The sequence below is a fragment of the Cynocephalus volans genome, chromosome 16 (assembly GCF_027409185.1).
Source record: "Cynocephalus volans isolate mCynVol1 chromosome 16, mCynVol1.pri, whole genome shotgun sequence".
Classification (NCBI taxonomy): Eukaryota; Metazoa; Chordata; class Mammalia; order Dermoptera; family Cynocephalidae; genus Cynocephalus; species Cynocephalus volans.
In genome coordinates this window covers 15,382,544-15,393,877 of record NC_084475.1, presented here as the reverse complement: position 1 = coordinate 15,393,877, position 11,334 = coordinate 15,382,544, and the positions used below count along the sequence as shown (strand labels likewise).

At 49.6% G+C, this 11,334-nt stretch overlaps 1 protein-coding gene and 1 pseudogene across 1 annotated transcript; both read right to left on the bottom strand.

Annotated features, from left to right (window-relative positions):
• Positions 1-134: 134 nt before the first annotated feature.
• LOC134364455 (CMRF35-like molecule 7) lies at positions 135-10,520 on the bottom strand. The gene is made up of 4 exons (XM_063080372.1): positions 10,481-10,520; positions 9,129-9,458; positions 4,138-4,196; positions 135-245 (listed from the first exon to the last, which is right to left on the bottom strand). The coding sequence occupies exons 1-4, from the start codon at positions 10,518-10,520 to the stop codon at positions 135-137; spliced, it is 540 nt and encodes a 179-aa protein (XP_062936442.1).
• Positions 9,886-10,187, bottom strand: LOC134365032 (ribosomal biogenesis factor-like; annotated as a pseudogene).
• Positions 10,521-11,334: the final 814 nt, after the last annotated feature.

Genomic DNA, 11,334 nt, shown 5'->3' with positions numbered 1-11,334 from the left:
TCATTCTTGATATTAAGAAAAATGAAAGGAAGTAGATGAGAAGAAATTTAAAGTGTATCTCATCAAGAAAACTGGAATCCTCTGGGTTTGGTGAAAAGCATTTAGGGCTCACCAGGGCTCTAGTGTGCTGCTTCTCATGGGTCACAGAGGACAGGAGCCGGGGAGGCAGGACCACATGGCTGTTCCTGGCTCTGCTCCCGCTCAGCCTCCCAGGTGAGTGGGGCTGGGACCTGAGGAGCCTGGACCTGCAGGGAAAAGGGCAGGAAGCAAAGGGGCCCATTCTCCAAGGGCAGGTGAGGTGTTAGGGGAAACAGTAGGGACATTGTAGAGGGAAAGTCAATAGAGGGAAAGGAGACTTTCTGGTGTCTGCATATAAGCCTCAGCTCCAAGACTGTGAAGCAGGAGTGGCAAAATCAAACATGCACGGGTGCCCGACAGGTGACATAAAAGGGTAATGCAGGTGGACATCACACGGTGGGGACTGTGGCCAGCTAGAGCCCATGTGCCCCCTCTGAGGGCCAACAAACAGCCGGCTGGCACAACGTAGCACGCGGGCCCATTGTTTCCAGGCATTCCTACTTTTAAAAGAGAAATCAGAAGTGAAACTTCTTCACGTCTACACATAGGCAACAAATCTCCATTGAAAAAATATTCTGACTCAAACAAAACACATCCATGCAAGTCATGATTGCTAGTCTGTGACGTCTGAGTAAAGGATGGAAATTTCAGAGTCTATATTTATGTCTGGGACCATATGGTGCCCCCAGCAGGCTTGAGAACTGACCTTTGAACATGCACAGATGGGCCTGCAGAGGTGATGTGTGGGCCAGCCCCAGCCTGGCATTCAGGGGCAGATCCAGCTCTGCTACCTGGCCTTGTGACTGGGGGCCAGGTAGCTTCACCCCTTCAGGCCTTGTTATTCTTGTATGTGACACGAAAGTACTAGATTAAGATTCTTCCATGTGGCAGTTTAAAAACATGCCGCAAATTCCTTGACACTCCTTCCACTAAGATCTGGGGTTTATGTCCCCTCCCGAGTCTGGCAGTGACTGCTTCTCGTCTCCCAGTAGACGAGAGTAGTTTCTTGCCCTTTTTTCCATTGTCATCCTCCTGAGGCACCTGTTTAGGTGTCCCCCCACCTCCCTGAAAACCTCTTCTCATGAAATTTTAATACCAAAGATATGCTCTACATATATTTCTCTCTCTCTTTCTCATATATATATGTATGTGTTTTGTATCTAAAAAGAGTAAAATATTTTTTACCCTCCAACAACCAATATTCACTCCCACTGGGAACGCACAGATAGAATAAGGAGAACGTGACTCGATGTGGCTTCCAGAGCTAAGTCAGCAGGAACCCTGCAGCTCCTTCCTCAGTCTCTTGAAAGGCTTGCTCTCTGGGTGCTTGCTCTGGGGATACCCTTTCCTAGAACCCCGCGGCTGCATGAAGAGGGTCTCTGGGCAACAGGCCCAGCTGAGCTCAGTCTTGGGTAGCCCCAGCCCCTGCTCCAGACACATGGGTGCAGAGGCCTCCAGATGGTAACAGCATCAGCCATTTGAGCCTCCCCCTGCCATCCATGTCTTCCCAAATGAGGCCCCAAACATCATGGATGAGGGACCAGCCATCTCTGCTGGACTCTGTCCTAACTCCTGTCCACAGGATATGTGACATAACAAAATGATTATTGGGGCAGCGGCCGGCCCATGTGGTTTTCAAAGAATTATCCTCTTTGTTGGATCATTGCAATCTAGAAAAGAAAATTCTGAGCTGTGTAGTTCTAGAAAATGAGACATTAGTTCAGAAGAAGACAGTAGACTCTCTTACGAATACATTTGGCTATTCACCGTGAGATTAGGGGAAGACTAAAGGAGATGTTACTCGGAGTTCAAGCCAAGGAAAAGCCTGTGGGAACAAGTGCAAAACAGGCCGGCAGCAGCAGAAATGGGGAATGACTGTTCGATTCGACTCAAGCTTGAGTAGACTGAGAAGCTTGGGTGAGAAACCCTGCACATGTATTGAATGTGAAAAGACTTTCAGTCAGAGTTCAACTCTGTTTCAGCACCAGAAGATTCATACTGGAAAGAAATCCCATAAATGTACTGACTGTGGGAAAAGTCTCTTTCAGATTTCTAATCTCATTCAGCACCGACAGATCCATCCTGGGGAAAAGCCCTCTAAATGTGATGAGTGTGGAGAAAGGTTTAAACAGAGTTCAAATCTCATTCGGCACCAGAGAATTCATACTGGAGAAAAACCCTATCAATGTGACGAACATGGCCGATGTTTCAGCCAGAGTTCCCACCTTATCAGAGAACCACACAGGGGGAAACCCTACCAGTGCAGTGAATGTGGCAAGTGCTCCAGCCAGAGCTCTCATCTGACGTGCACAAAGGAGAGAAGCCTCGCAAAACCCGCGGTACAAATATCAGGGCAAAAAGGCATTTAGTGTCCTCTTGGAAAGCTGGTACAGGAAGGAAGTCAGTGGCTGGTCTTTGCTAAGTAAAAGGCACTGCCGCAGTCTTCTTAAAAAAAAAAAAAAAGTAAAAAAGACCGGCCCATGGCTCACTTGGGAAAGTGTGGTGCTGATAACACCAAGGCCACGGGTTCGGATCCCATATAGGGATGGCGGGTTCACTCACTTGGGAGACTGTGGTGCTGACAACACCAAGTCAAGGACTAAGATCCCCTTACCGGTCATCTTTAAAAAAAAAATAAATAAATAAAAGCGATCTCTTTTAGATCTGGAGATGCTTTATAGTAGAGCACTTAAGTACTGGATTTTCTGGCATGGGGACATTGGGAAGGTTAATGACATTATTTGGCTGAGAGAAACTACATGAGTCCACCTGCCCTTGTTTCTTTTTTATGTGACATGGAGCACAAAGAATAGAAAATATGTTTTGAGAGAATTTAAGATTCTTGACCTCAGTTGAAATTGCTTTTATATCCTTTGGACAACAAGCATCATGTTTTGATGACATTACAGGTGTGCCAATGATTACTCAGTTTTAGGACTTTTCTGTGCAAGGAATAATTAAATAAAAGGGAGAAGAAATTGATTCCACTAATTTTGAAGTTCTGCAACAGAGGAGATTTTATGTTTGTAAAGTTTTGTAGTATATTAATCATTGTTTTATAAGTATGAATCAAGATTCAGCATATTAAAATGCATTCAAGTTTACTGACTTTTAATCAACAAGGCCCATCACATTATGTTAGCTTTCTTTTGTTTTTTTCACTTCTGCTTATGGACAGTTATTAAAGGAGTAAGAATCTCTGTTTTTCACCAAATTCCTAGTAAGAGATGCTATAGAATCCAAAGTGAGAACTGAATTAGACTACAAGTCTCCTATTTCTACTAATACTGTTCTTTGTGGTGGTGTTACTGCTATATCACTTGTTTTCCAGAAGTCGGGGTGGATTTATTTTGATCCATCCCCATGCCTTTGACCTCTTTTGACACTTTCTCGTGCTCTGAAAAACTGAGCCAGCTTTATAGATCTACATGGATAAACAAACTGTATTTTACCAACAAAATCTTAGCTTGCTTCTTGCTAACTAAAAATCTGCAATTTACACACCTCCCTGCCTTCAAGACGGTGAGCTTTAGATAACCCTGGTTATCTTAAAAGTTTCTCAACAAGAAAAGTCATTTACTGTGTCAGTGCGTTGTAGCTCCTTTGATCTGCATTACATGAATTGTTTAAGAAGTCTAGCAAACATATTTCTCAAGTTCCTTCAGAACGGTGCCAGGTGTCACACATTCTGATCAGACTTCAGCTCAGGTTTTAATTTCTATTGAATTAGAAACCTGATTTTTTGGTATCTTTTGTAATCCTGTTAGTTCCTGCTGTATTAGTGACAATTATCCATAAAAATAAAAAGTGAAATATTTTGCATTAAAAAAAAAAACGATTGTTGTTTTATGCCACGAAGTATAATATAAGCAATAGACAACTGGAACATTTGAGCTCAGTCAGTTCTAGGGTCAGAAAAGATGTCTAGGAGAGATGTGCACGGCTCCGCCTCACACACAGTGGACTGCGAATGAGGTTGTTTACTGTGGCTGCAGCTGCTGGTAAATTTCCCTCTGTGATTTACACGGTGAGGAAGCGTGGCTGGTGGTTACCACTCACAGCTGTTCTCCAGCGCTGAGCAGGGTGCAGGCTGCTGCATCTTGAGGTCTCGCCCTTTCCTGATGCAGAAAAAAGGAGTCAACATGTAGCGGGAGGTGTCCCAACGACTGTTCATTGTGTGGGCAGTCCTCCTCGGCCTCTCGCCACAGCTCACGCTGCTCTGTGCAAATCCTCGACCTCATTCAAAGAAGAGTCGTCTTCAAGAGCAAGCCAGCTGATGAGGCCAAGGAGAGGAAACGAACGCCAGTGAAGGGCACTGCAAGAATAATGTGGGTCACCAGAGGGAGCACCCAGGAAGCGAGGAAGGGTGCAGACAGCTTCTCTCCTCTGACTCAGAGAAATGACAGGCAATGTGATCGCTCCAAGAAAAGGATCTAAGGACAGAGACATAAGGGCTCCAAAAAATGGTTCCAAATAAAATATGGAGAAAAATATGAGCAGAGAGAGCCCAGGAGGAATATAAGTGGAAGACAATAATAATAATTATTATTATCATTACAACAACTTGATTGAGGGTAAATACATGCATTTTTGAAAACTAAAAAAGAAAAAGGCATGGACTGTTATTTCATTAAGAGTGAACGGGGCGAGGTTAAACGGGAAGGGTGAGCTTTCTGGGCTTGCTGGGGCACAGCTTGGGGGTGGAGAGAGCAAAGCTTAGGTCAAACCCAGGATTGGGTGCTGGTGGGGTGCTGGCTGAGCTGGCTCGGGGTGGGGAGTGTCACAGGCACCAGGGGTAGATCTGAGCTCCTCCAGGCACGGGAAAGTCCAAAATGCCCTGGGACCTCAGCTACTGGACAGTATAACAGTCCATTCTCTTGGAGTCATCCTGAAGCCACAGGGAAGGAGGCTGAGGCAGGATTCACACAATGAGACTGCAGGTGCCTCCGAGGAGTCAGTGTGTACAGGGGATGCTGTATCCTTTCCTTTCTCTTCTCCCGAGGTGGAGGTGGCAGGCGGAGGAGAGGCCCCATCAGGGTCCCGGAGCTGTGCGGGCAGAGAGGGAATGGGCTTGTGTTCCTGGAACCATGACAGGGGACTCTCCCCCACTGCAGGGACCTGTATCTACTCTGGAACCACAGTCACTGCTCATTGCCTGATAGGAGGCCAGGAGGTGCCGCTTGTCCGGTCTAAGGGTGTCGATGGTGGGAACTGTGCATCTCTGGCTCAGGCCGACTTCATTTCCCCCTGGAGTGCCTCTGAGTCCTGCTCAATCACTGCACAGCACAGAGCAGGCCCCCAAGCAGCAGCACCTTCAGGAAGGTCAGTAGCACAAAGGAGATGTTGCAGAGCAGAATTCTGAACAAGGGGACAAAGTGACAGGAGTGAGCTGCTGCTTCAGGCCAGCCCCAGACCCCACTCTCCAGCCTCCCTGAACCAACATCTGTGGCTCCAATAACCTGCGTGGCAGGCACACCTGGTCCCTCGCCAGAGAAGCCCCCTCCGAGAGGCATGGTCATGCTGCCCAAAGCCGAAGCCTTCAGAGGCCTCTCCAGAGGCTTGGGGCGGGACCCAGCCCGGGACCCAGCCCCTTTCCGTCTGTTGCTGTCCCACCTTCGGGCCTGCCTCCCACAGTCCCTGCCACTCATCTGCAGTCCAGCCACGCCCGAGGGTTGCCCGTGTCCCGACTTTTTGCCTCTGTTTCTGGCCTTCTCTGTCTTGTGTCCCTTTGTATATTCTGCCCATCTTTCAAATTAGATCTAATATTGCCTCTTTGAAGCTGTGGAAGATTTCTCCTAACCTGGGTCAACCTGGCTGTTTTCCTACTTAGTTCTCCTGGGAGGGGTCTCTCCCTGGTCTGATCCCATGTGATAGCAGGTATGAGACGTGCCATCTCACATGTCCCATATAATTGACACTTGGTCTAATTAGACCATGGGTACTTGGTTATTTATGTTCCCGAGGTTGTCCCGATCACTGTGTAAAAGACTCTGATCCCCCCCCATGCCTCATCCCCTCCCCACATGTCTGCGGGTCCCCCGGTTCTCCCCCTGGCCTCAAGCCCAGAAAGTGGGAGCTTTGAAGAGTCACGTGGATTTCACTGGCAGTTTTCTTGACAGAGAGCGACCATGGTGCATTGCACATCACAAAAATATCCTCTAAACCACTGTGCTCCTCGCAAAAGTCCCACTCCCTGTGCAGCGGCTGCACCCTCTGTCTGTCCTGGCCAAGTCTCCCCTTGTGCTCCTCTAATTTTCTAAAATCCCATGTTCCATGCTCTCAGCAGGACAATCGCTCTCCAACAGCCACAAGCAAGACCAAAGCCAGGGCGAGAAGCATCTGCTAGCGCCGCGCCTCCTGCAGGCTGGTAACTGAGCACGCTGCTGCGTCCTCTGGAAGGAAGCATGCTGGGCTGCAGAAGGGAACTGAGCCGGTGGACAGTGATTCTGAGAGGCAAGACGTGGGTGGAGAAGGGATCTTGACCCTGGATCTTGAGGGGGCCAAAGGCACCAGGCTGTGATGGGATTAAACTGGGGCAGCTTGCTCCCGCTTTGATGAAAGATCTTACTGGTTGCTGTTCAGATGCCTTGGGGCAGGGGTGGGCTTCAGGCTGATGTCCACGCCTCTCTTCCATGTCAGGAAGGTGAGAAAGCAGGATGCCTAGCTCCTGACTGTCCCTCTCAGCCTCTCCCAGCACTTGGGGACAAGAAGGCTGGAGAGCTGAAACACACATCTGCCTGTGATGGTGGCAGGCAGAGTAATTACCCCCTTAGAGAAGTCCTAACCCCCAGGAACTGTGAGTATTTCATGTTGCATAGCAAGGGGAGTTAAGGCAGCAGATGGATCTAAGATTGCCAGCCAGCGAACCCAGGGGAGATTATCCCAGATTATCTGTGTGGTCAATGCAATCACAAGGTCCTTATAAATTGAAGAGGGAGGTGGGACAGCCAGTGTCAGCAAGATGCAACATGAGAAAGACTTCACTGCCATCGCTGGCTTTGAAGATGGAAGGGACCATAAGCCAAAGAATGTGGGTGGTCTCTACAAGTTGGAAAAATCGAGGGAACAGAATTCTCTCCTAGAGCCTCTGGAAGGAACACAGCCCTGTCAACCCCTTGATTTTATTCCAGTGAGACCCATGTCAGACTTCTGATCTCTATATCTATAAAATAATAAAATTGTGTTGCTTTAAGCCTCTAAGTTTGTGATGGTTGGTTACAGCAGCCACAGAAAACTCAAGCAGAGAACTTTCCTTCTAGCACATGTGAGGCTTAACCTCACTTCTGCTTCTCGGGGACTGAGAAGCAGGTCAGAAGGAGCTCAGAGCCTGAGATCCTGCAGCCTAGTTGGAGAATTTTATCTGTTGTGGTTCCATGGGGGAATCTCCTTAAGTACTCAGAGGTATAGACAAGGAGAAAGAGTCCCACTGCAGAGGTTGCTGTTTCTCCCCTAAGCCAGGGCCACACCGTGGTTCCCAGCACAGAACCCTGCAGGAGCAGTCTTGGGTAGCACTGGGACAAAGGTCAGCAGGGGCCCAGCTCTGCTCACCTGGTGAGGGTAAGAGCCATGGGTTTGCTGCTGTGGGTGTCCTGGGTGGTTGAAGGCCAGGAAGCCAAACTTGCTGTTCTGGTTGTTCTCATAGCTACACCTGTGCCTGTTGTCACAACTCCAGCTGTGACAAACATACTCAGTTTAGTCCCAGAGGCCTGCTTGGCACAGCTGAACACATGGGAACCATGTTCTGACTCCTTGAAGTTCTAAATCAAGGCCAGCCAGCTCTTCTCTGAGTCTCAGCCTTGGCCGAGCAGGCTCTTTGCCACTTGCTCTGTAGTGATGCACCCCCGGTGATGGCCACCCCTCCCTGGCCCTACCTGACTACCTGGGATTTCCCTCGTCTGCCCCTGGGCCGAGTGCCATCTGCCTTTGTTTCCCCCAAGTCCTTCCTGCCTCCTGACAGCCTCCCTGTTTCACCTGCCCCGTGAAGTCTTGTCCTGCTGGGAGGGTCCCAGCCTCCAGTTCTCCCAGAGGCAGCTCCTGCTCCTCTTTTGCTCATCCATGCCCCCACCTTGGTTGTCTTTTTCATTCAATTTCTGGAATATTCTAAAACCAGCAGACTTTCCCACTGCACACAGACGCAGGCACACCGTATCTGCATATACTAAGTTGAAAAGGACTGCTTTATACATGGGCCCATGAACAAAGGTGTGTTATTGAGCTAGTGTTTGTATGTGTGGGGGTGGGTGGGCGAGTTTCTCTGGTGCCCACAGTGGAGACAAGACTGAGGGCTCTGGGGGCTGCACTGTGGGGTGGGGGCTCCAGCCAGACTCTCTCTCCAGCCCCTCTAGTGCCTCTGGAGCTGCTGAGCCCAGAGTCCTCTCGAGAGCTTAGGGAGGCCAGTGGTGGCCCGTGGGAGGCTTCACACTGTGGTGGGTTCTGCCTTTCCTTCTCTCTACATCAGAGTCCCTTAGCTCCACTTCCCCCTCCTTATGTCATCAGGGGAGGAAGATAAAGAGGGGGAAGGGTACCAGGGAGAGGGTCACCTGCATGTCCTGTAGCTGAGCCCATCAGGATTGTGGCTATCCAGCATCCCCCCTCCCTGCACACCTAACAAGTCCCCCATCAGGCTGGGGCTGCTTTGAGGGCAGTTGGATGCCCCAAGTGACATGGAAGGAGGACCGGTCCTCTGTCTCAGCCAGAGCTGAGCCTGTCCAAGCCCCAGGCCCACTGATAACAATAGATGGAGGCTGCAGAGCTGCCAAAGCTCGCTCTTCCTTCCAGACTTTCCAGATTCCTGGTGCACCCCCCCCCCATGCACACATATGCCAGGCACACACACATAGGCACAAGGCATGCACATGCATGCAAACCTATGCACAGGCACACACATATGCGTGCATACACAGGCACACCCAAGCACACACCACCATATGTACACATGAGGTCTCAGGCAAATTTCAAGAGTCTTCATCCCTCAGGGAAGAGAGAGGAACAGTCCTGAATGCCCTAGGGGTCAGGGCAGGGCTCAGAGTACAAGAGAGAGCAGTCCTTACCTGGGTAAATGATCACTTGAACTTGGACCCCAAGGTCAGTGCCAAATCTCTCAATCCCACACCAGTAGATGTCAGCTTCGAATCTCCAGAGATTCTCCATGGTCACAGTGAACGTGCAGTTTTCATGATTGTCCTTGATGGACACGTCATCCGTCTTTACCTCTTGCTCTGATCCTGTGGTTTTGACGAGGATTTCGCAGGATTTCCAGCCCTCCCCGCGGCACCACCACTTATTGTAGGTCTCATACCCTGGGTCATAGTGACACTGCACGGTCAGGGAGCCCCACTCTGGACCACCCACAGTTCTCGGACCATAGATGGAGAAACAGCCTGGAAAACAGAAATCCAACATACAGCTCCTCCTTCCCTGGGTGCCTCTCGAGACATCTGGCATCTACCTGGGGACTGACTGGGGCCCCAAGTCTCTCAAGTCCTCACATCCATTTATTCCTTCATCCCTTCCCCCCTGTCATCTCTGTCACCTCTGTTACAAAGTTCTCCTTTGGGCTCCTAACTGGTCAATACAGTGGCCTCTGCTCACTCCTCATCCTACTGTGCGCTGACCACCCGGTCATCTGCCTGACACTAAATAACTCTGTCTGTCTGTCTGTCTGTCTGTCTGTCTGCCAGGCTTGAGGATCAGCAGCCTAGAAAATAGATGCCATTTGTGTTATTATTCTTATTCTTATTTTTTTTTTTTTGTATAAAACATTTAATTTATTGGTCTTTGGGGGGAATTTGATGCATCACGACAGTATTACGACTGGGCCATTAATTTTGTAGCTTCGTCAGCATTAACTGGTTGGTTTTCGTGCTGCCGCTGAGGAATCAGCTTTTTCTGTAGAGGTTCAAGAGAAAGGCTTTTTGAGAAGGGTGCAAGTTCCTTTTGTATATTTACAAAAGCTTTACTCACTGTGTTAACTTTTTCGTTTTTCACAATGTTTATTTTCTTAAGATGAGTGGTCGCTGGTTTTGCTTTGTTTTTAGCCTTGAAGGGTTTGGGGCTGGCTAGGTGAACACGTTGCTGGACTTCTGCCTTCTGAATTTGTTCTCGGCCATTGTCTTCAATACTCGTGTGCAGCAACTCAAGCCCCAGGTGACCTGTGTTATTTATTTTTATTTCTTTCTCCAATATCTGATTTAGTACCTGTCAGATAACAAAGACATTTCCTTCCTTCCTTCCTCCCTATCTCTGTCTCTCTGTCTTTCCTTCTGAAGAGTAAGTGCATGGATATATGACTGAGTCCTGCCACTCTCCCTGACTCCTCTACTTCCCCCCAGGACAGACCCACTCTGTCTCCTGTCCAGCCCTCCCTGCGGGTTCCAGTTCCCGGCACCCCAGGCCCACTCACCTGGGAGGATGAGAAGGAGCAGAGCTGCAGGAAGCCACATGGCCCTACCTGCCTGAGTCTCTCTCTGGTGATCAGCAGGTCCCAGCTGCCCTCCACGAACTAGGAACTGAGCCCAGAGGCAAACTCCTTCCTATTTGCCTAACTCATTATTTTTTAGTTCTCCCATCTATTTCCTTTTCCTTTGTTACTTCTTAATTTCATAAATTAGGAGAAAAGCCATGTTACCCTTTGCGAGCACGTGGCTGGTGGGATGATGTGTCCTCAATGATTGGGGGAAGCAAAGGGTCCAGGCCTGGCCAGGGGTCCACTTGCGGGTGTGTGTGAGGAACCGAGAGGCACCTGCCAGCTGCAGCGGAAGGAGGTGCAGTGAGGCCAGAGAGAAGAGATCCAGCACGCGGTAAAGAGAGGGACAGACACGTGCTGGCTTTGCACTGTTGGAGAACAGCCTGCACCCCAGACTCCTTCCAGGAGGCCCCAGGCAGTGCATCTCCAACCCCCACAGCCTGCCCTGGGCTGTTGTCTCTCCATGAGCCTGACCCATGACCCTCCCCTTGGGACAGCCTCCTCTGGGTCCTGAGTCATCTGCAGCAGAGGCCGGGGTGGTGAGGGGTGTAAAGAAGGAGACGCTGCCATTTCTCCTCAGCCTTGTTTTGCCCCAGATCCTTCCTCCTGTCTCCTCGCATGTTTCCCCTGGCTGCTGGCTGCGGGCCATTTCACTGCACCAAAACTGCTTACTCCAGTGACCTCCAAAGGGACATTTTCAGTCTCTCCTCTCTTCCTCAGATGGTCCCTTCCGTCCTCTGTCACAAGCTCCCTCTCCGTCTCCTGTCTCTTCTTTCCTGACCCTCCTCCTC

Bases quoted from the DNA above. Each gene is read 5' to 3' on its own strand.
- LOC134364455 (XM_063080372.1), bottom strand. From the start codon at position 10,520: ATGTGGCTTCCTGCAGCTCTGCTCCTTCTCATCCTCCCAG. The intron at 9,459-10,480 runs GTGAGTGGGCCT...TCTGTTTTCCAG, and splicing joins GCTCCTTCTCATCCTCCCAG to GCTGTTTCTCCATCTATGGT. The intron at 246-4,137 runs GTGAGTGGTAAC...TTTTCCCTGCAG, and splicing joins CTCAGCGCTGGAGAACAGCT to GTCCAGGCTCCTCAGGTCCC.